We start from the raw sequence: 21441 nt of genomic DNA on the forward strand, positions 1-21441 counted from the left end.
GACATGTATTTACACCGATAAATGAAACACTACTGCAAGCTCTAGCCACTGTGCGCGCATTATGACTTGACCCATACCTCTGCGACGACATCCCACTCCTTCAGCACTCTTGGCTCTGCCGCCAGCTGCGGAAGACCCGCACCCTCCGTATCCTCCTCCTCCACCAACCGGTCCTCCACTAAGAGCACCCGAAGCCCGCCGACGGACAGGAATCCGCTCTTGAGCGGCAGGTAGTCGAGCTCGAACGCCTGCGACGCGACCGACTTCAGCCGATCCGGCGCAACGAGCGGCTTGTTATCGCTCGCGTCGCTATCGGCCGAGCTGTCCGTTGCGTCCGACGCGATGCGCGCGTGCCCCCCAGTCCCGGAGCTCGACGCGAGCGGGGAGGGCATGGGCAGGCGCAGTGGGGGCAGGAAGCGCGCGGACGCTCCAAGGAAGAGGAGCCCCTCCGCAGCGGCGGCCGCCTGCTCGCGCCGTTCGGGCGGGGGGAGGTCGTACACGCGCCCGCCTGCGAGCGCGGCTGCGTTGGGGGTTTCACCGCCGTCGGAGGCGTCGGAGTCGCCGGCGTGGAGGCGGCGAGGCGAGGCGACAAGGAGACGCTGCGCGAGGGTATCGGTGAAGTCTCCGCGGAGCGGCGTCGCGTAGGGGGAGGGGGTCGAGAAGCCAGAGGATGGAACGCGTGGGGTCCATGCGCCTTGGGATTGAGAGGGTGGCGCCATACCGGTGGAAGTAGCGACGGCAGAGGCGACGGCAGCAGCAACACTAAGCTGTTTTGGAGGTTGGACGTGTTGTACGACAAGGGAGATGACGCGTTGACGCCGTGGTTCGTTATGCCGGGCTATTGGCGCAGGGGCCTGAGCGATAACGCTAAATCCAATGGTAAAAGGTTTGTCGAGAGCAATGCTATCACGGGGGATAGACGAAACGACAAGATCTACCTCCACGTCTTCCGGGAGACGTTGCATCTGCTGTGCAAATGTCGTAGAAGGGCCAGGCGAGTGGGTGTTGCTCCGCGCTGGAGGACCCACACTCGCAGTACGGCCTCGAAATGGAGAAGAGGGACGGTAGGGTGCTGGAGGCTGGCCAGCCGGCGGACTCATGGCACGTTGAAGGGGAAACTGAGGAGACTGAGGACGAGGCGGAGTTCCGCTAACCGTGTTACTCCGCTGCAAGTGCAAAGGGATCGCCGTTGGAGGTTGCTTGTTCACAGAGAACTGACTTTGGGTTGGAGTCTGGGTAGGCGGGGCAGTTTGGATGAGCGGAATCCGGCGCGATAGTGTCTGTCAGCAGGTGTCAGTGCAAGCTCTCGAAAGATGGAGATTTCGTGCTCACCGACGTCAGCAGTCGACCAGGTTCACCGAACGACGACCTCCAAGAAATGTCGAGCCTTCCAAGTGGTAGAATCGAACCTGGTGTATGAACCACTGGGAAAGGGGGCGGCTTGTTGGGCGACAGAACGTAAATGTACTGTCGAACATCCTGGGGTTGCAACAATGCTACAGATCCCGAGAATATTGATTCCGTTGTTTGAGTAGCAGTTTTTTCCAAGCTGTTGGCATCTTGACAATGCCATCCTTCGATAGCTTCGAATTGCATCCGTTCTAGCCATATGGCTTCCTGAGTGAGATTCTGGATGTGGACCTCGAGGAATATCTTTTCGCGCTCCACCGCAGACATTAAGGCCGTCGGAGAGCGCGGTGTGTGCACTTTCGTCTTGACTGATAGCGGGTTAGTGACCTGCAGAAAACGAGTGAGAAACAATCCCGTCGAAGGAGACGCGTACTCACAGCAAACTTGTAGAACTTACGGAATGACTGAGTCTCAGGAGCCTGCGTGTCCGCAGATTGTCCGACCGCGCGCACACTTGGCGGAACGTGGTACGTGACGGTGCATCCAAGCACATGCTGACCTAGCTCCTTGATCTCATGGCTAACGACCTTCTCCAAGGACGAGCCTAGCGGTAGCCGATGGTCGACTCCTCCGAATTCAGCTAGGAGCACTTTGGCCGAGGCGGTCTGCATCTCAACGCGGACGGTGACACCTTCAACGTCCACACTTGCGTCATTGTTTATGGAAAGACAGCTAGCGAACGTCTCGCCGAGTTGAATAGCACCAAAGGAGGAGGGTAGAGTGAGCAACTCGGTGATGTGAGTGAGATCACGAAGAGTCTTGGGATGTCCGGGGAGGGGTGTGTGGCCTTGCAGAGAGGTAATGGATGCAGTTGAGTGGGCAGAGAGGGATGGGGAGCTGGAGTAGAAAGGTTCCCATGACGATGCCAATGAAGGACGCTGGAGCGCTGCCGGTGGGTATATGCGCAGGACGAGCGAAGTCGTACACGCACCGAGACCCGCATCACCTTCAGGGAAAGCAATTGCCCATTTCCGGTCTCCATTACCACTCGCAGTACGAAAGAATAGCCCGGTCCCAGGTGTGCGAGTGCAAATACAGACAAAGACTATCAGTCGGACAGTGGAAGTGAGCGGAGAGGTTGCATGCACGTGTTGGGATCGAAAGCTGCCGCTTGCCCGATTGAGCTTTGACGTCACTGGAAGCCGGCACGACGCGCCAGGACCGGCGCGCCGTCGCAACTTCCCTCCTGCTCTCGAGTGCTCCGTCCCCCACCCACTTGCCTCTGCCCCTTCATATGCCAAGGATGCCATGTTGTCCTCTACTCGGATGTTAACTCGTGGCGCAATATCCCCCTCAAGGTCTATACTCGCTCGTCAATCCACCGCTTGGACGACCGGTCGCCTTAGACACTATGCCGACAGTGCCCCGGTCAATGCTGCTCCTGTCAACGAAACCGGGCGGGGAGAGGTGTGCCGCATGCGTCTTCGGGAAGGATCTTTTCTCATTGGTCGCAGATGAAAGAAGGCTGGCTATGGATCAATTCGGTTTTTCCGGTTTCTCTCGGCTGGGCGGAGTGCGTCCTCTCGATGTTCTCTGCTGCATGTCGTCTTGACGTTTTCTCGCAGTGTGCGCAATTTTGTAGGATATGCGAGGGAAGAAACCCTTCTGGAGCACCTGCACGACCTCCTGGCCGGTGTTCATGTCCACGAGTTCCGACCGCTAGCTCTTGAACCTCAAATGAAAGATGGCGGCGTGTTCGTCAAGTTCAGTTATGATGCTTCTGGAGCATGCAATTCCCTGAACGATATATTGGAGAAGCTGAGGGAACATGTCAATTCCCATGGAGGAGTACCTTCGTGGATTGGGATGCCGTCGGGAGGTATCTGGCTCGTGGAGGGGCAGCCGTGGCGCGAGGTACGGATAACTTGCGAAAAAAAGGTGGAATTGAGTATCCTGACGACCAGCACTCCATAGGATATGAACAGGATGTCTTCGGGGATTGTCAAGGTCTCATTTGATGGTCCCGACGTACCTGAAGAGAAACTCTACGAGTTGTTTCGAGTGAGTCCGCAATCTTTCTAGTCAAGCAACCACGTCCCAATGAACTCGTAGCCCTATGGCAGGATTAGAGACATCACGTCCCCTTTGCCTGTACCTGCGGGAACGCTTCGTTCCGCCATGATCCATTACCGTGACCTGCGCGCATCAACTTCGGCTCGAAATACCCTGCATGGTTTCCAAGTACCTGCATCTTCGAATGTTACAACGCTACGGACTTCATATGCACAGCCTATTGCTCCGCACGAGCTCCGCAACTACATCGCGAACCATCCCCGAATATTCCTTCCTATCCTTTTTTTCCTCGTTGGCACCGTTACGTATGCGGTCAGTCGTTTCATTCTCCAACAGTATCCCTCACACTCATTTTCAACAGGTCTTTGATCCTATCCGTGTGCTCATGGTTGAAGGGAAGATGAATGATTGGTTTGACTACAAAGGTAACAACTGCCGTACTCTACAACTCTTCCGCTGCGTTTGCTGAAAACACGACTGCAGAGTTTGCTGTCTACAAATGGTTACGGGCCAACACTATCGACAGATTCAATGGAGAGGATCAGATCAAATCCCATCCCAAGGCAGATGTCTGGAAAGAAAGACAGGACGCAGAGGAAGCTCTGCAGAAGTACTTGAGCGATCTGCCCAGTACGTATACGTCAGCTTGAGTCTTCGATGTGATTTTCTCACTGCTGTTTGCAGACACTGTTGCTTTCTTGCACGGGCCCCAGGGAAGTGGCAAAACTCGCATGCTGACAGCTCTGCTCAAAGAAACCGACAGGTTAGCAGCTGATACGTCGCTCTCGTGGACTTGAATGGAGCTCAAATCCTATGTAGGAAAGCCATGGTCATCGATGTCGGGGCGCTGTCCAAAGTCGGCTCCGAAACAGCTCTTCTCTCGGGCCTAGCATCTCAAACGGGGTACTGGCCGATATTCTCGTTCTTGAACTCCATCAACAACATGATAGACCTAGCGAGCACAGGCCTAATTGGACAGAAAGGTAGCTCTAACTAACAATATGAGGGAGAGGTGTCTGATGAGTTTTGCCATTTTGCAGCCGGTTTGAGTTCGTCGTTACCTGACCAGCTCAAGGAGATCCTGGATGTCGTCGGTAGAGGCCTTTCTCGAGGCAACGCTGCCAACCGTACCCAACGCGAACGCCGGGCCACACAAACTGAGCTGGACGCCATCAAGGGCAAGGAGGAGGAGCTCCTCCGAGAACGCATTGTCGAGGGCACCTGGCACGACGGCCGTATCGATGATGTTTGTGGAAACGGCGTTATCAGCGAGCTGGGTGTTGGTATCGAACGCTTCACTCTCGCCGATGCCCAGCCTAACCCACAACTGGAGGCCGTCGAGCAAGCTCAAGACGAGAAAGACGGGTTGCGGACGAAAGAGATGGAGAAGCAAGCCGCGGACGCTCGACGCAAGAAGGATAGGTCCGAGGACATGGAATCAGTGCACTCTCTGCCTGTTGTAGTTATTAAGAACTTCGAGTCGAGGGGTGGAGGGCTCCGCAAGGAAGAGCTTCTGGACGCTCTTGCACAGTGGGCCGCTACTCTTACAGAGAACCAGGTGCGTTTTCAGTAAGTTGTCGCTGCGATGCAGAGCTGACGAACCACTTCTAGATTGCCCACGTGATTGTCATCAGCGACAATCGCGAGAACGTGAAGCGGTTGGCGAAGGGTGAGTACCATTTGCCTAAGAGTAAAAGCCGGGATTAACCATCAGGAAGCTCTGCCCTCTAAACCGCTGAACCAGATCACGCTTTCCGATGCTGATAGCAACAGTGCTCTATCGTTCATCACTCAAAAGCTGCAAGACATCGGGATAGACGTGTCGTTCTCGAAGCAACAGATCACACATGTCAGCAAGCTGGGAGGTCGCGCAAGCGATCTCGAGAGTGTGAGTGCACCAACGTGGTTCGACTGCATGTCTCACTCATATGCGCCCTATCGCAGTTAGTCTACAAGATCCGCGGAGGTATGTCGGTGGAGGAGGCAGTCGAGGACATCATATTGCGTGGGGTTGGTGAGCTGCGCAAAAGCGCCTTCGGTGACGACCTTGAGGACGCCAAGAGTTTGCCCTGGTCCCGAGAGCAAGTCTGGGTGCTAATGAAGCAGCTGTCCAAGAACGATGAGGTACTCCACCACCCTGATGTTCTTTTCCAGCTGAGGTTCACACCCTGGTAGATCCCGTACTACGAGGTTCTCATGGACTCGCCATTCAAAGGCGACGATAGTCCTCTACGCCATTTGGAGCATGCGGAGCTCATCACCATCAGCACCCTGAACGGTAGGACGACTGCGCAATGTCTTTGTGTATGTGAATAGCTGACGTGTTACAGGCCGCCCCTCCACGATCAAACCAGGCAAGCCGGTATACAAGTGGGTCTTCCAGCGACTGGTTACCGGTAAGTTCGGGTGCTATCACACCGCCATCGAAGTCCTCACTGGGGTTCTCCAGATGCAACATTCCAAGCCACGCAAGACATCGCCTACAACGAGAAGAGCATCGCATCCGCCGAGGCAATCCTCAAAGCATGTGAAAGCGAGCTGCTCACTCTCAAGGACGTGGATGCTGGGACTGCACACTGGTGGGGTTCCACGCGTGTAGTAGAGATGCGCCAACATTACTTGCTCAAGAAGATGCGCGTGGCCGAGGACAAGATCGAGAGCCTGGAGAAGCAGAATGTTCAGCTGAAGAAGGTTCTCGCCAAAGCTCGCCGATAGTACGGCGTGATGGTATGGATTGCAAGGGCCATCCCGGACTGTTGTGGATTATGCTACTCACAGGTTATCTGAGATTGCCTCCTAATTTCAAGAGTAGAGTTGGGATGTATAGTAAGGCCCACTAGCTTGCAATAGAGCTGCTCAATTCTCAGCGCGAGCAGCCACAGCCTTGTCCCGCGCGCTCGAGTTCGTCCGTTTCGTTTGGCGCCCAGCTACGCGACGACTGCTGGTGATGTGGAACAGCAGCCGGCAGAGGTCGAGGTGGCCTTTGTCTTTCTTCCCATTCGCGTTCATCGACATCTCTCCATTCTCCCACTCGCGAATTCCCGTCGTCTGTCTGCAAATACTGCGCGCTCACGACTGGCAATACAGGCGTCACGGTGATGAGGGAGAATGGCAGAAATGGCGAGAAGTATAGGCGCTGGTGGACGACACAGAGCCGTCGTCGCGTAACTGGGCGCCAAGGCGCGCAGGCAGCTCGCGCAGAGATCTGAGAATTGAGCCCCGGGCAGCCCCACTCGCGAGGAAAGGATGGCTGTGTGAGTGACACAAGGTTTTGAAGCACTCCTTCCAGGTACACGATCCCCCAGATGAGTGGCCTTCAAACCAAATGGAAAGAGCTGGCATTGACCATCAGTCTAAATAGCGTACGGGTAGAAGAACATGAGTCCCCCAGCAGATCGATCTAGAAAGCGGCGTGGAGTGCCGCTGTACCGCCCCATTGACCCGAGACCCACCAGAGCACCCGAACCCAATCGCGCTGCTCTAATCCTGATACCGTCCCCTCCCAGATTCATACAACACCCCTTCTTCGCCCCGCCATGCACAAGTGTCTCAGCATCCACGACATCTTACTCCTCGTATTCGAGCAGGTCGACGGGTACGTCTTTGACGACGCCGGTCTCAACGTCGTTCCCCTGTGCCGAGAAGTAGCAAGCCTCCACGCTCTCGCTGCTCTCGCTCGGACATGCAAGGGGTTTCAAGAGCCTGCACTTGATGTCCTCTGGCGCGACATTCCAGACTTGTTTGTCCTAGTCAAATATGCTCTTCCCAGCGATGCACTAGACTATCAAGAGGCTAACCGAACTCTGGTGAGTTGACATTTGCATCTGTTCACTAGCTACCACTCACGGAACTATTATCACCGCAGTATATACACAACCCGGACGATGCATCTCTCTGGCGTACCTTAGATCCGTTTGTTAGGCGAATACGTGCGGTAGGGATCCCCTTGCCGTACGAGGATTCGATCGGTCGAGTCCTAGACGAGGGCAGCGTTGTGGAACCACTCGCCAAATACCTCACGGACAAAGGTTCAGGCTATGCATTCCCCCAGTTACAGGAGGTCACTTTGCACGTCTCGTGGCTTAGCCAAGCCTACTGCACCCTTCTCCTTAATCCCCAGGTTCGCCGCTTACAGCTCCCGAGTGACTGGTACGGGGTATGTGCATAACATCTCGTGATGCACTCACGAGGTATACTCACTGTATGTGTCCCACAGAAAGACCGTATCACGACCGCCCTCTCAAGACAGAGGCAGCCATTGGCAATACAATCACTGGTCCTTCCACGCCCTCTAGGCGCCGGCCGTCAAGCCTTGATCCAGCAATCCATGTGCCAGATGACACAACTCGAGCACGTATTGATTCAACCTGACTTCATCGACGATTCGACATGGCGGCACTTAAGCTCTCTCCCAAAGTTGACTTCCCTTTTCGTCGAGTTGTCGAGAATGCGATATTTGAATGCAGCTACGCCTCGTCTTGATGAACACCACACTTTCCCTTTCCATCGTCTTCGCCATCTAGTGTTACCCAGTGTGGAACCGTATCTGGCGGCCCTCGACTTCAGTTCCACGCAACTGCAAAAAATCACCATACTATGGACATCCCTCCAATCTCGCGGTTTCAAGATTTCCGACCATCTCCGTGACACTCTTGACTCCGTCCTCATCAGCCCCCGTTTGACCCATCTATCCGTCACGATGGTTTCAGGGGCCCTTCGTTCACCAATACTCTTCCAAACGCACACATTGCTTTTCGGACAGCCGTGTCTCAGCCCTCTATTGCGCCCCAGTCTCTCCCGTCTCCGCGTCGTCAAGCTTGACATGGGATCTGTATTCAAACTCGGCAACGACTTCATCTACAACCTCGCAAAGGCGCTCCCCAGCCTCAAGCGCTTCAGCGCTCTGCCTGAGTCCCCAGGAAGCTTTCCTTCTATTCATCCGTCCAGCCCTGTAGAGGAGATGCAGACCCTCGACTGTCTCTTGGCCTTTGTCGAGCATTGCCCTAGGCTCAGAGAGCTGAAGATCGCCACACTCCCGCGGTTCTCTACCGGATTCGTGTTCCGACAAGGCGGCGATGTCCCAAAGGCGAAGAAGCTTCGAAGCCTCCGGCTCTGGACTGCACCGCTCGAGACAAGTGGGGAGCACGCTCGCGACGTAGGCGATTTCCTCGCGCAGACATTCCCTCGCGTCAAGCGCGTGGATCTGGGGCTGTTTTCCGTCCGTCTTCCGGATCGCGCGGCGTTGTATGCGGGGATGCTTTGGAGGGAGGAGGCCCTTCGTAGATGGGAAGAGATCGTCGACTCTCTGGGCTCGGTCGACTTTTACGCGGTGACGTTCGTGGATATGAAGTCAGTACACGGCCGTTTTGACGTTCGTTCCCTTGCTGATCTGCACTTTGTTCTCTGTCGTAGATTGTATCCCAGCCCCCGGACATTCACGTGGTGAAATACGAGACTGGCGACGGTAGAGGAGATGCGGAAATGCTCGGATTAAGTCGGATTTGGACTTCGTTGAGGGTCTTGAACGCTATACAAAAGTGCTGAGGACGACCGTAGCTATGCATCATAAACACATTCGGGAGACATGGGCATGTTCTGCTATCAAATACCACCCTTCAATCTCCTATCTCGATGACCTTGGCGGGATCGTATCCCGGCGCGCCATCCTTGTAACCCCGCTGGTTGCTGACCACCCGAACGCCCTCCCGCACGGCGTCGCAGTTCCAGTGCGTGTGCCCGTACATCCACACCTTCACCTGCGACACCCAACACGGCCCGCCGACCAGCTCTGTGGAGAACGCCGAGCTCTTCGGGCTGCCCGCGTACGCCGGGTTGCTCGTGCCGACGTGCGTCGGGGCGTGGTGCGTCATGACCACGATCGTGCGCTGGGGCTCTTCGCGTGCGATCTGGGCGATGGACGCCTCGAGCCACGCGAGGTCCTGCGCGTGCAGCGCATGGAAGGTGTCCAGCGTGAAGCCACGGATGTGCGTGAAGTCGCGGACGCCCTGGAAGACGGCGTCGTGCTGGGCAGGCTCGAGCTGCGCCCAGAGAGTGCAGCCGAGGACGCTGAGCGTGGGCGAGACGTCGTGGCGGCCGCGGTCGAGGAGGACGAAGCGGCCGAGGTGCGACCCCTCGGCCTGGCGTGCGGCGGCGCATTCGGCGGCAAACCGAGCGACCCTCTCGCGCGACTCGTCCTGCGGAGATTGAAGCGATGTCAACGAACGCAGGGCTGTTCCCTTCGAGCTACGTACGATGGACGAGTGGTGGTACTCGTGATTTCCGGGAAGGAAGAACACGAGGTTGAAACGTTGAAGCTGAGTTCGAATCCAACCAAACATCCGCTCATCGTTCGTGGTCCCTACATCGCCCACAAGAGCGAGCGCATCCGCGGTTTCATCGGCAGGGAAGGTATAGGTATATGAGTCTTCATTAGACTGGAGGGCGGTAGGCGGACGTTCCACCTCCATGTGAAGGTCGCTGAGCAGCTGGAAACGCATTTTGTCGTTGGGTGCTGTGAATTCGGAGTGGTCGAAGATACAGCACTGATCACGCGCATAAAGGCTTGTCGTAGGACGAATGCTCACCTTCGATCCCAAGGAAGGGAGGAATACCTGCGAGTGTCACAGGTCTGGTTGGCATGGAGCAGTTGGGCGCACCTCATGCGCATGGTGGCCAATGGCCGAAAGCGTGATGCAAATGTTGCCACGCAGTCACCACCAGGCCTATGGCGGAGAAGGGATTTGAGGGCGGAGTCGGGGATCGAGCGGGGGAGCTGAAAAGAACATGTTATAGCTCGGGAAACGGTGCTGCAGACATACTAGTACTGGTACCTACTCCTACGGACAACAAACTGCAGGTATGAGACGCAATGCATGATGAGCCTTTAGCCCAGAGTACTAGCCATCTAACCGTACTTGCAAACTAACTACTACCGATGTATGATCAAAAAATGAGACTGATGCAATGCGATGCGATGTTTGGCCGTCAGCCAAGTGAGGGAGATTGGTTCCTTATGCGAGAGAGGAGATAGAGCGTGCTATGGACACACGGGACACGGACAGACCGAAACAGATAAACGGGATATAAGCATGAGAGACCACTTGAATGAAGGAGAGGGAGCGAGAGGTGACGCGGGACGGAAACGGATGACAGGATGAGCGACATTCAAGCGGAGGACTCGACTATGGATATGTTATGTATGTGATGTATAGTGTGGCAGAGTTCTTGTGCGAGATGGGACAATAACATAGAGAAACAAGAAACCAATGATCAAGACACAGGTGATCATCGCGGTCGGGCCCACCTCGGCGGTTGGGAAGTTTCTTGATACTACGGGCGCCGCCTGCCTGGGGGGGAGGTGCTGCAGAGCCCATGGTGAATGAAACGCCTCCAGCAGGGGTAGGGAGAGTCGGCGGGGCACCGAAAGGCGAGGAGGGTGCTTGGGATGTCGCAGGACTTGAGGCGCCAAAAGAGAAAGGATTGCCTGCTGAGCCTGGGGGTTGGGGGAGTCCTGAGTTACCAGTAGCAGGGGAGGCTGGCTGGCTTCCGAACGCAAACGGATTCGATGGAGCCGTGGCAGAGGTGGGGGTTGCGCCAAATGAGAAGGGTGCACTTGCCGGCTGACCGAACGTCGAAGGGCTCGTTGGCTGAGATCCGAAACCACTGTTTGCTCCTCCGAAGGAGAAAGGCGTCGGGGTCGTAGTAGGGGTGCTCGAGGAGCCGAAAGGATTAGAGGGAGCACCGAAAGGAGAGGCAAGGGATGGTTGCGTGTTCTCTCCAGGCTTCCCAAACCCGAAAGGAGACGAGTTGTTCTGGCCAAAACTAGCGAAGGAACCCGAAGTCTTGACCTCGGGCTTTACTTCATTCTTGGCGCCAAAACCGAACGGCGAGGAGACGGCCGATGCAGGCTGCCCGAAGGGAGAAGGCCCAGAGCCAAAGAACCCACCCGCCGGCTTCAGTGAACTCAAAGACGGAGCAGGCTGATCGCTGCTCATTTCCATGCCGTTGTTGTGTGTCGGACTTTCTTCCATCCGCATCTCCTGCTCCTTCTGAGGAGGGGTGACAGGCCGCGCGGGTGCACCAAACGAGAAGCCCTTGTTCCCGCCATCTTGGCTGTTATTAGACGGACCCCCAAACAACGTTGTTGGCGCTGAGACCGACGGACTGCTTGCAGTACCAAATGTGAACGACGACTTGTTGTCGGCCGGCGTCGTGACAGGTGGTGTGGAGGGCGAGGCGTTGAAAGCGAAAGGTGACTGGAGTTGTGGTGTCGGTGACGAGGCGGGAGCGAAGCTGAATCCCCCTGAGCTTCCGGTGGAAGTTGAAGGGAACAACGACTTCGGCGCTTCAATGGTAGATGCTGGGGTCGAAGGCAAAGCAGTAGGTTGCCCAAAGGCGAAAGGCTTTGGAGCCTCTACAACGGGAGTCTTCTGACTAACCCCGAAAAGCGACGTGGAAGGAGCTGGAGCGGATGAGGTAGCCCCGAATAGTGACGCCGCGGATGCTTCAGGTTTGCCTCCGAACAGCGACTTCACCTCGGAGCCTTTGCTATCGGCAGGTGCCACGCCGAACGAAAACGAGGGAGCTGTGCTTGTTGCAGTCGTAGTCACAGATGTTGCGCCCGCCGGCTTGCCGAAACTGAAGAGATTCGTGGCCGGAGGAGCGGGCGCAGGGACTGCGGGTGTCGTCGTGGTTGAGGGCGCGCCAAAGTTGAAGACACCGGAAGCAGCTGGGGCTGACTCTGCAGTCGTGGATGGCGGGGCGAAAGAGAAGGCGGGAGGGGCCTGAAGCTTGCTCTCGGGGGCCGGTGCAACCGTCGATGGTGCAGGTTCCTTGGCAGAAACGGGCGCAATGGGAGTAAAGAGCGAGGGTGGGGGATTACTGGTAGTGGCATTCTTAGTGGAAGCCGAAGGGAAGGAAAACAGGGAACTCTGAGTGCCTGGGTTCGTGGAGGGCTGATTAAACGAAAAGGGCGCAGGAGTTGCAACGACCGCGGCTTGAACGGGAGGAGAAATAACACTCTCCTTAGGCACCAGCGGCAAGTTGAATGAGGAAGGTACTGTAGTCTTGACCTCCCCCTTCTCCTCGCTCGCTGATGAAGCCGGAGCAAAACTAAAGGGCGCCGTGACTGCTGGTGCTTTTGAGATGGTCGTCGAATTGGCGAAGAAATTCGGAACTGAAGAATTCGTCGACGAAGTAGGTGCGGATGTTTCGTCGCTAGCCTTGTTGGGTGCAGGGCTCGGGGGTATGAGAGAGATTGACGGCACCGCTGGAAGAGGGGAGACCTCGGTTGCATAGGAAGCCGATGAACGCTGCTCCGGCGTCTGAGGCACAGGAAGTGTCTGGGGAGCCTTAGGGGGTTCTGCGAACGAGAACGGAGGAACAGGAGCAGATGGTGCGGCCGACATCGGCTTGGCGAAAGAGAAAGGCAAGGAAGCAATGGGTGGCTCTCTCGCATTGCTAGAGTCATGTAACACAGGCGCTTTCTGTTGAAGGCATGTGAGCACTACCCCTTCTGAGTATGTGGAGATCAACAAACCTCAGGAGCGAAGCTGAAGTTCTTTGGGCTCTCGTATACGGTGGGGAACTTGGCAGTCTCCTCTGAAGCATCTTTTCCTTCATCGAGCATCGAGTCGTCGCCATCCTCGTCCTCATAAGCGGCAGAGAAGCGGTTCTTGTTCTTCGGTGCCGACCTCGGGATATAAGGACCAGTGCGAGAGCGCCCAACACGCAGGGACGACTGATCGCGGCCACCGACGGTACGAGCCTTGGAAGACATCGCGGCTTCAAGGGCTTCAGACACATCGCGGGTCGTGTTCTCGGAAAATGGCGGCTTGGAGAGGTTCTCCTCGTCTGCTTCGATCGCGTTGGCACGCTCCTTCTCAAGCTCCTCCTGCTCTTCGAGTTTGCGCCGTTTGATCATCTCCCTCGTCCCGCGTCCACGCTTTGCAGTGTATGGCTTGATCTCTTCTGCCCTCCTGTCCTGCACACCTAAGCGCGGCTTCCGATCACGGCCTCGCTCAGATCGCATCAGAACCGGTGCATGCGCTTTCTTAGGCTTGAACATCTCCGGAATCGTCTGGGACCCACGGAGACGGGATGGTAACAGCGGCGTCTTGTATACATCGAGACCTTGAAGAGCCTGTTCAGCGGCATTGGCGGCGCGGCCGATCGCTGAAGAACCATCCACTATCATTCAGCAGACGGAAATCGAGATGTAAGCATCAGACGCACGGGTAGGAGTGCTTTGTACGATTGAACCGGGACGAGCGCCGAGGAAGAGCCCGCTATGCTGACGCATAGGCGATCGACTCTGCTGCAAATGGTTACGATCTGATAACGTGCGAAGGAGGCGAGTGGCACGTACGGCTCTGCCAGATGCCTCTACAATGGTCCCTAGCGTAGTAACGGAGGGCTCCCGCTGTATTTGGTTCGTCTGGAAGGGAGCCTTCACGGACTGAGGCTTCGTCATGAGGGCGGATAAGGGGGGAGGCTCCGATTTGTCGCGCTCATCGAATTGGGGCTTCGGACCAAAGCCTTGACCAGTGGGTTGGGGCGTCAGGGAGCTCCGTGCACGAAGTTTGAAGGCGGTAGGGCGAGATGGCGACATTGTGACGTCGCGGGATTTAGTTCCAGAGACACCATCCTCCATAGAAACGTCTCGAGAAAGAGAAATCGCACGGAATTGAGGGGGGTCCATCGACTGAGTGCGCTGCAGGGTCGAGGCTGGGTAAATGCGCTGATGCCCGTAGGCGAAGCCGTCCTCCTAGAGGGGTGAACGTCGGGGATGGCAGGGACGCTGAGGTTGGGGGCAAAAAGCGATGAGGAACGACCATGGCCAGCGGAGATGCCTGGTCGTTGACGGGAAGTCTGTTGTTGAGACAGAAGGCCTTCGGGAACATCGAGGTAGCCCTGAGATGGACGTGTGGAGAGAGGAGGGGCAGACGGGAAATCAGGTTCAGGACTGTCGACCCTCTTGCGCTTGGCGGATGGTTGACCCTCGTGATAGCGTCCTTCATCGTCGGCCACATTGACGTTCGTCCGTCCGCGTTTCCCAGCGATGTTCTCCTGGTCTTCGTAGCCCGCGAACCAGGCGAGGGGCGCGGTGACTAGGTTTTTGATAGCCCCAAGGAAGGAGCCTGAGCGGGCAAGTTGACCGCGAGGGGCTCTGCGGCGTCCATGCTGAGCGCGAGGCGAGTCCCTAGCGGAAAGAGAGGAGGGCATGGAAAGAGTGGCGAGGTCGGGGAGAGATGAGGCAAGACGGCGAAGTCTTCCCCAATATGAGCGCTGCGGCCAAGGCCCACCACACAGCGACGCCCCGGCTCCGTCCACGGTTCCCCCGAGGGAGTCACAAAGGGTCACGCGTTACATTTCGTGACACACGCGTCGGGACGCGCGCCGCCACCGTACCGCGCGCAAAGGCCTGGCGAGTGCTGCTGCTGCAGCTTCCTTGTTCTGTGTTCTCACCTCTACCCTCGCGTTCCTGAATTCATGCCACGGGAGATCGTGACCGTTCAGCTGGGCCAGTGCGGCAACCAAAGTGCGATCTCCACCCCGTCCCACCACCACTGCCACTCTGACACGCGTTATAAGTGGGTTCCGTCTACTGGCAACGGCTGTGCGCCGAGCACGGGATTAACAAAGAAGGCATTCTAGAGGACTGGGCGACTGAAGGTGGAGACAGGAAAGACGTTTTCTTCTACCAGGCGGATGATGAGCACTACATCCCACGAGCCATTCTCGTCGACCTTGAACCAAGAGTGCGTCACCTTCTTCTGATCGACAATAGCCTCGACGCGAACGCGCTACCTTGCAGGTAATCAACGGAATCCTCTCCTCGCCATACGCAAACCTGTACAATCCCGAAAACATTTTTGTGTCCAAGGATGGCGGGGGTGCCGGCAACAACTGGGCTCAAGGCTACGCTGCAGGCGAGCGCATATACGAAGAGGTCATGGAGATGGTTGATCGGGAGGCTGAGGGAAGCGACTCGTTGGAGGTATGTTTGTTCTGCACGTCTCCCGCAATTGCTATTCATAGCTTCGTTGGACCGCAGGGGTTTATGCTCATGCACTCCATTGCCGGTGGAACCGGCTCAGGAGTAGGCTCTTTCTTGCTAGAGCGCCTGAATGACAAGTTCCCCAAGAAGTTGATACAAACATACTCCGTATTCCCGAACGCTCAAGAAGGAGATGTTGTCGTCCAGCCATACAACGCAATGCTCACGCTCAAACGTCTCACCAACCACGCGGATTCGGTCGTTGTTTTGGACAATGGTGCTCTTACTCGGATATCTGCCGACCGGCTTCACGTCCAAACACCAAGCTTTGATCAAACGAACCAACTGGTAAGGCTCATGGGGGGTGCAGCATGGACACGGTCTGAACTACTTCTCTATGCATCAGGTTTCTACCGTGATTGCTGCGAGCACACAAACGCTCAGGTATCCTGGCTACATGAACAACGATCTCGTAGGCATCATCGCATCATTGATTCCTACACCACGATGCCATTTCCTCATGACATCCTACACCCCGTTCACGAGCGATCAAATTGACAAAGTAAGATAGTCATATCAACACAGACATGATTTACCGACCAGCTGAACACATCCACAGGCAAAGCCTATTCGACGAACAACAGTCCTCGATGTCATGCGACGTCTCTTGCAACCCAAGAACTGTATGGTATCAACTACCCCAAGCAAAACGGCGTGTTACATCTCGATCCTCAACATCATCCAGGGTGACGTCGACCCCACAGACGTACGACCTGCCTGTCACTCCGTAATGGCCATTTGCTGATGCAGCTGGCATCTTAGGTGCACCAATCCCTCCTCCGCATCCGCGAGCGCCAGCTCGCCAACTTCATCCCTTGGGGACCGGCCTCGATTCAAGTCGCTCTCACACGGCGGTCGCCGTATGTACAAACAAATCACCGCGTGAGCGGGCTCATGCTCGCGAACCACACCAGCGTCGCTTCGGTGAGTCTAACGGCGGCCCTTCGAGCTTCAGTCACACTAAACCCAGAATGTGACCGTCAGCTCTTTAAGCGCATGCTCGACCAATTCGACCGCCTGCGCCGGCGAAATGCCTTCGTCGAACAATACAAGAAAGAGAAGATGTTCCAGGACGGCCTCGAGGAGTTCGATGACGCGCGGTACGTCTTCTATCTGTGCCGTTCTTTCTATCTGCTATCCGAAACGGCACTGATTAGCGGTCTCGGCGGTGGGTGGCGTGGGGGCGTACGAACAGAGCTACAGCAGAAGAACTGCTCAAGGAGTACAAGGCGTGTGAAAGCCCGGACTACATCACCTACGTACGTTCCTTGTTCACTAGCTTCCTGGCTTCTTCTTTTGTGGGGTCGCTGCGGTGATTAGTTCACTGTTTGTAGGACCACACTAACCTGTACTTTACTGCATAGGGCTCTAATGAAGCAGAGCAGGGTACGTAAACCCGACGGACGTGAACGCCGGAGATGAGTGTGCGAATATCTATGTGCTTGTAATGCGGCCTGCGGCCTAGCCTCTTGTAATCTAGTGTTGTGCACTGTGTTGATACCGACTTGTGAATGTTGAACTCTATTGTTCGGCAGGGTCGGTGCGACTTGGCACCCAGTTTGGCAGCCACTTCCATTGTTATGTGCCGCATTCCAAGGGCGTGTAGAGTCTTCAGAGACATGCGGTACGGTCTACGCTCATGGAAGCCAAGCTCCCGGACCGTATCGATTCTCTATCGATGCGCACAAGTGCCACCCCCAGAACCATGGGCGTGACAATAGCAAGGATGTGGACTACAATTGCCTGTTGTGACAGATGTGGGAGGTGTAACGAAAGTCTACTAAAACACGGGGTTTGCATCACGGCAACTCGACATGAGGACTCTCCTCTCTAGCCGCGTGGGGGTCATGAGGCGGCAGCATTGTACGTGGGGAGGGGAGAAAAGGACCAGGCGGAGCGTCGTAGGACGAGATATAGCTGGAGGGGCGAACCTACGACTTCTTCGGCCCCTCCAGCTTCTTCCCAATGTCTGACCCGCGCAGCTTGACGCCGAGGGCGCGCTCGAGCTTGGACAGGATCTGCGGGTTGGGAATCGCCTTGCCAGCCTCGTAGTCCTGCAGCACGCTCTGCTTCTCGTTGATCTTCGCCGCCACGTCCTTCTGCGAGAGCCCCTTCTCCATCCGCGCCGTTTGCATCGCCTGCACGCGGGTCAGCACCGCCGCGGACATCTAATTGTGGAACCGGACGACATACCTTGCCGACGGACGGGCTGATCTTCGCTGGCGGGGCAACCTCGTTCTCGCGGTCGAGCTTCGCGATCTTCTGGTGGTCGGTGCCTGCAGCAACACAGAGGGAGCCGACGCAAGTAGAGGGCAGCCGTCAGCTGCGGCGGCACGGAGGGTAGGCATGAGACGATGCGCACCCTGATGGGCTTTGTTTACCCCACCCGCCGTCTTCTTCTCCGTCCCGACCACGGCGCCTGCTCTACGGGCCTGCGGAGGCGGCGGACGCATCAGAACATACGGTTCGTGCACTGCTCATGGCAAAAGAGGGAACGTACGGCTGTTGGCAAGGAACCGCCCGGTCAGCCTGGTTGACGTGGGTGTGAGGGATATGAACTGGCTACTCACCATTCAGGTCGGACGTGTTGCGGGTGACCTTCGGGGCCTTGGCCTTCTGTCCGATGACAACTTTGGCGTCCCATTCAACATTGCTCATCGTGTCTAGTGTCGTGTAGGGTGGGATATCTAAAGTCTAGGTGGCGAGGAGACGGAACAGGGAGCTAGAGAACGGGTGATGTGGGGAAGCGGCTCGCATGACAGTTGGCAGCATATATATGCGGCGCCTAATGCACGGGCGCTATTGAGTCATGCCGCCTCCGCGCGGAGTGAGTCGCAACAGCCATGCTCCGCCTCGGATTCCGGACGGCGAAGACACCGTCGGCGGCGGTGACCAACCCTTCGGGGTTGCTCACGTCTGTCTGCGTTGCGGTGCACGTCTCTCGGCATGACTGGGCATGACAGACGTACGGGCGTGTTTAAGCAGACACAAGACAAGCGAGGGAGAATGTTCCCGAAACGCCGAGAGCACCATTGGAGATTAAGTGATGGTATATGCATGTGTTCGGTGAGTGGAGAGATGTGTGTTGGTTGAATGTACATGAGAACATTAATCCGACGTGTATGTCAAGAGCACACATATGTCTATCCAAGTTGTATCTGACGTCCGTCTATCCGTGGCGCGATGGCGCATCTATTTTGGTAAGGCAGCAAGTGGTGGGGATGGCTGTGGTCAGCGGTGCCGGCAAGTAAAGCAGCCGCGGTGCACGCTACGCCTGCAGCGAAACCGAGTGCGGTTGGAAGAAGAGCGATGGCGACGGCACAGAGACCGTCTTCCTCGCCCCACCAACCTCCTCCAGCTTCGGGACCTTGTGCTTCTCCCAGCCTTCGTCGAGAAGCCGGCCGATCATCTGGTCGTCGAGCATGGCGAGCTCGTCCATGCCCCAGGACGAGCAGACATCGATCATCCAGCGCATGCGCCGCTTGGAGACGTCGCCGCCGACGCCGGGGGCACGCTCCTTGAGCTTGGCGCGGAGCTCGCCGACGCGCTCGATGGCCTCGCCCGCGTGCTCGGGGATGCTGGCCTCGATCTTCTTGCGGATGATGTTCGCGAGCTTGGGCTGCGGCCGTTCGTGGAGATCATGATCTGGAGGGGGCCGCTGCGGATCTGCGAGCCAAAGTAGAAGTCGCAGGAGGGCGGGATGTCGGCGACGTTGACCGGGATTTTGCGCTCCCTGCAGAGTGCGCAGATCTGACGGGAGACGTCGACGTCATCAATCGCGGTCAAGACCATGTCGACGTTGTCGAGGTCCTGGGGGCCGGCGAAGGTGCGATCATAGTAGGTGATCCGTGGGCAGTTGTCGACGAAGTGGGCGGTGAGCGGATGGAGACCTGCGCGGGGGGCGACGAGGGTGATGAGGGCGTCGGCAACGAGACGGACTCGATGCGGCCGGAGGCGACGTCGCCGCCGCCGACAATGAGGACGCGTTTGGCGGCGAGTTGCCAGGCGAGGAGGAGAGATCCGCCTGCGAGGGACGAGATGTCTGTGGCATGTTCAAATCGAACGTGGTCGTCAGACAATCAAAACGCGATTAGAGACGGCTCGGGCGCAGCAGAGTCCCTGGGATATGATTGTGCGGAACGCGCGCCGGGTGATGGCCGTCCGGGCCCGGGGGGCTGGGCAGGGCGCGGCGGTGGTGCGCGGGCTAGGCAGAGGCAGCGGACAGCGGGAGACAGACGGATGTACAGGCAAGCGTGCAAGGCGGACAATGGCCCGGAGACAATGGCGGGGTGTGGCAGGAGGGAGACAGGGAGGCGCATTGTGCGAGCGGACGGAGCTGGCTGGGGCTGGAACCGCGGGGGGAATGAGATGTGGCCATGGCGACGACCAGACGACGCGATCATTTATGCGCGGCGCGGGGGCGAGGGCATCGCGTTGCTCCCCGACAGCTGAGCTTATACGCGTGTGTGCAGGTCCGCCCCTCTCTCCCTTACCCTTTCCTCCCTCCCTTCGTTCTTCGGCTGACCGCTCCCCAGGCGTTGAACGTCTCTTTTCTCTCTTTTCTCTCCGGTGCTGCAGCCACCTCTGTCGCGTCCGCTCTCTCTGGAAGAAGAGTCCAAGGCCGCTTTCCTCTCGAGTTGACTCGTATCTTGCTCGCCCAGTCGTAGCACACACCTCCTCCGGTCCGTCCTCCTCCCCTCCTCCTCCCCTCCCCTCTCATCCGCATGCGCCAGGTCCTACACTGTAACTGTCTCGCACAAGATGCCTTCCAAAGGAACGATGACCTTTTGGGGTCTCCTGGACGTGTCTCTCCTTGCAGCGGGCGCGATCATGGTGGCCTTTTCCCAAATCTTTGCCCAGCCGAACCTTCTCATCAACTTCGCGCTCAGCAAGAGCCAGCTTTTCAGTGAGTCTCCCTTACTCCCTTCATTTCCCTCCCCCTCAACGTGATCGCTAGGCGGCCTAATCGGCGGTATTTTCCTCCTCGTCACTTGGATTGTGTCCATCTGCGGTATCGTCCAGAAGAATCACGTCACCTTCGGCCTCGTCGTTCTCAACTGGTTCCTCCTCATTGACGCCATTGTCATCCTCGTCATTGGCACCGCCCTCTGGATCTTCTCTCTCCAAGAACGCACCAACTACCTTGTCTTGTTCAATGCCGCCACTCCTGCGACCCGCATTGCTCTTCAGGACCACGTGAGCGTTTCTGGCCTCAAGCATTTTCGAGCCATTTCTCACCCGTTCTCGACCTTCAGTACAAGTGCTGTGGTTGGTTTACCCCCAACGACACCGTTGAGATCGGCGGCTTCTGCGCGAACCTCACGTTCGCTAACTCGCTCGTGGACCCCAACAACACCGAGACTGGTCGTTGCGTTGGTCCTGTCACGAAGGATGCCGACTACACGCTCAACAACGTGTTCACGTGAGTCTCGTATACTTTTGGTGTCATTTCCGCGCAGCCGTACTAATTTATTCTCATACAATCTAGGACTGTATGTGGAATACTCGAATCATAACCCTTGTTAGAGAGCGCGGTGATGCTGACCGCCCATTCTTCTAGATCTATGGCTTCATGGCTGTTGTGATCGGCTTGTTCCTGGCAACGATGTGTGTCATTAAGCAGGTAAGTATTTTGTCAAACATCTACGCCCTTCTCCTGACGCGCCCATCCTTCTCCAGCGTGAAGAGGAAGAGCGATTCAAGAAGATCGACGCCAAGCGCGGCGGCCGGGGCTTCGTCTGAACACGAAGTAGCCGCTCACCGTAAGGTGCAGCGTGTGCACGTTCTCCCCTTTCCCGCCTATACGTTCGAACGCTGCTCCTTTTCATCGGCAGTCCGAATGTTGAGCCCCGCGCTTTCCTCATCTGCCGGACTTGTCCCCCTACATTACCCTCTGCTTTTTTCGCGCTCACTCGTCTCACAACCGGGGCATACGATTACTCACGCTCTCTGCAGCTACA

General features: G+C 56.8%; 8 protein-coding genes across 8 annotated transcripts; 4 read left to right on the forward strand and 4 right to left on the reverse strand.

Annotated features, from left to right (window-relative positions):
• Window positions 1-59: 59 nt before the first annotated feature.
• Window positions 60-2392, reverse strand: BXZ73DRAFT_37689 (DUF974-domain-containing protein; the record flags this gene model as incomplete). The annotated part of the gene is made up of 4 exons (XM_048018061.1): window positions 60-1280; window positions 1333-1737; window positions 1788-2288; window positions 2342-2392. 4 exons carry the CDS (start codon window positions 2390-2392, stop codon window positions 60-62), a joined length of 2178 nt encoding a protein of 725 aa, XP_047884053.1.
• Window positions 2393-2676: 284 nt separating this feature from the next.
• Window positions 2677-6138, forward strand: BXZ73DRAFT_36855 (RNA12 protein-domain-containing protein; the record flags this gene model as incomplete). The annotated part of the gene is made up of 16 exons (XM_048017902.1): window positions 2677-2817; window positions 2865-2923; window positions 2976-3264; window positions 3325-3411; window positions 3463-3735; window positions 3785-3848; window positions 3907-4053; window positions 4108-4186; window positions 4243-4406; window positions 4464-4981; window positions 5035-5092; window positions 5142-5311; window positions 5368-5547; window positions 5599-5701; window positions 5754-5819; window positions 5873-6138. 16 exons carry the CDS (start codon window positions 2677-2679, stop codon window positions 6136-6138), a joined length of 2664 nt encoding a protein of 887 aa, XP_047884054.1.
• An 821-nt stretch (window positions 6139-6959) lies between these two features.
• BXZ73DRAFT_95832 (uncharacterized protein) lies at window positions 6960-8869 on the forward strand (the record flags this gene model as incomplete). The annotated part of the gene is made up of 4 exons (XM_048026907.1): window positions 6960-7229; window positions 7289-7579; window positions 8186-8772; window positions 8836-8869. 4 exons carry the CDS (start codon window positions 6960-6962, stop codon window positions 8867-8869), a joined length of 1182 nt encoding a protein of 393 aa, XP_047884055.1.
• Window positions 8870-9038: 169 nt separating this feature from the next.
• Window positions 9039-14324, reverse strand: BXZ73DRAFT_95833 (uncharacterized protein; the record flags this gene model as incomplete). The annotated part of the gene is made up of 8 exons (XM_048026908.1): window positions 9039-9617; window positions 9675-9934; window positions 10008-10034; window positions 10727-12908; window positions 12962-13596; window positions 13657-13735; window positions 13790-14188; window positions 14256-14324. The coding sequence occupies 8 exons, from the start codon at window positions 14322-14324 to the stop codon at window positions 9039-9041; spliced, it is 4230 nt and encodes a 1409-aa protein (XP_047884056.1).
• A 589-nt stretch (window positions 14325-14913) lies between these two features.
• Window positions 14914-16845, forward strand: BXZ73DRAFT_86479 (gamma tubulin; the record flags this gene model as incomplete). The annotated part of the gene is made up of 10 exons (XM_048024219.1): window positions 14914-14962; window positions 15016-15182; window positions 15239-15421; window positions 15479-15769; window positions 15828-15983; window positions 16041-16187; window positions 16244-16405; window positions 16466-16581; window positions 16677-16740; window positions 16816-16845. 10 exons carry the CDS (start codon window positions 14914-14916, stop codon window positions 16843-16845), a joined length of 1365 nt encoding a protein of 454 aa, XP_047884057.1.
• A 567-nt stretch (window positions 16846-17412) lies between these two features.
• BXZ73DRAFT_37155 (ylMBF1) lies at window positions 17413-18139 on the reverse strand (the record flags this gene model as incomplete). The annotated part of the gene is made up of 4 exons (XM_048017949.1): window positions 17413-17619; window positions 17675-17757; window positions 17844-17905; window positions 18048-18139. 4 exons carry the CDS (start codon window positions 18137-18139, stop codon window positions 17413-17415), a joined length of 444 nt encoding a protein of 147 aa, XP_047884058.1.
• A 610-nt stretch (window positions 18140-18749) lies between these two features.
• BXZ73DRAFT_95836 (Sirohem biosynthesis protein C-terminal-domain-containing protein) lies at window positions 18750-19532 on the reverse strand (the record flags this gene model as incomplete). Its single annotated transcript, XM_048026909.1, has 3 exons — window positions 18750-19139; window positions 19193-19371; window positions 19421-19532. The coding sequence occupies 3 exons, from the start codon at window positions 19530-19532 to the stop codon at window positions 18750-18752; spliced, it is 681 nt and encodes a 226-aa protein (XP_047884059.1).
• A 710-nt stretch (window positions 19533-20242) lies between these two features.
• On the forward strand, window positions 20243-21223 carry BXZ73DRAFT_73118 (tetraspanin; the record flags this gene model as incomplete). Its single annotated transcript, XM_048021835.1, has 6 exons — window positions 20243-20387; window positions 20439-20677; window positions 20737-20903; window positions 20970-20973; window positions 21042-21104; window positions 21161-21223. The coding sequence occupies 6 exons, from the start codon at window positions 20243-20245 to the stop codon at window positions 21221-21223; spliced, it is 681 nt and encodes a 226-aa protein (XP_047884060.1).
• Between the last annotated feature and the right edge of the window lie 218 nt (window positions 21224-21441).

Source organism: Epithele typhae (assembly GCF_022376455.1).
Source record: "Epithele typhae strain CBS 203.58 chromosome Unknown BXZ73scaffold_1, whole genome shotgun sequence".
Classification (NCBI taxonomy): Eukaryota; Fungi; Basidiomycota; class Agaricomycetes; order Polyporales; family Epitheliaceae; genus Epithele; species Epithele typhae.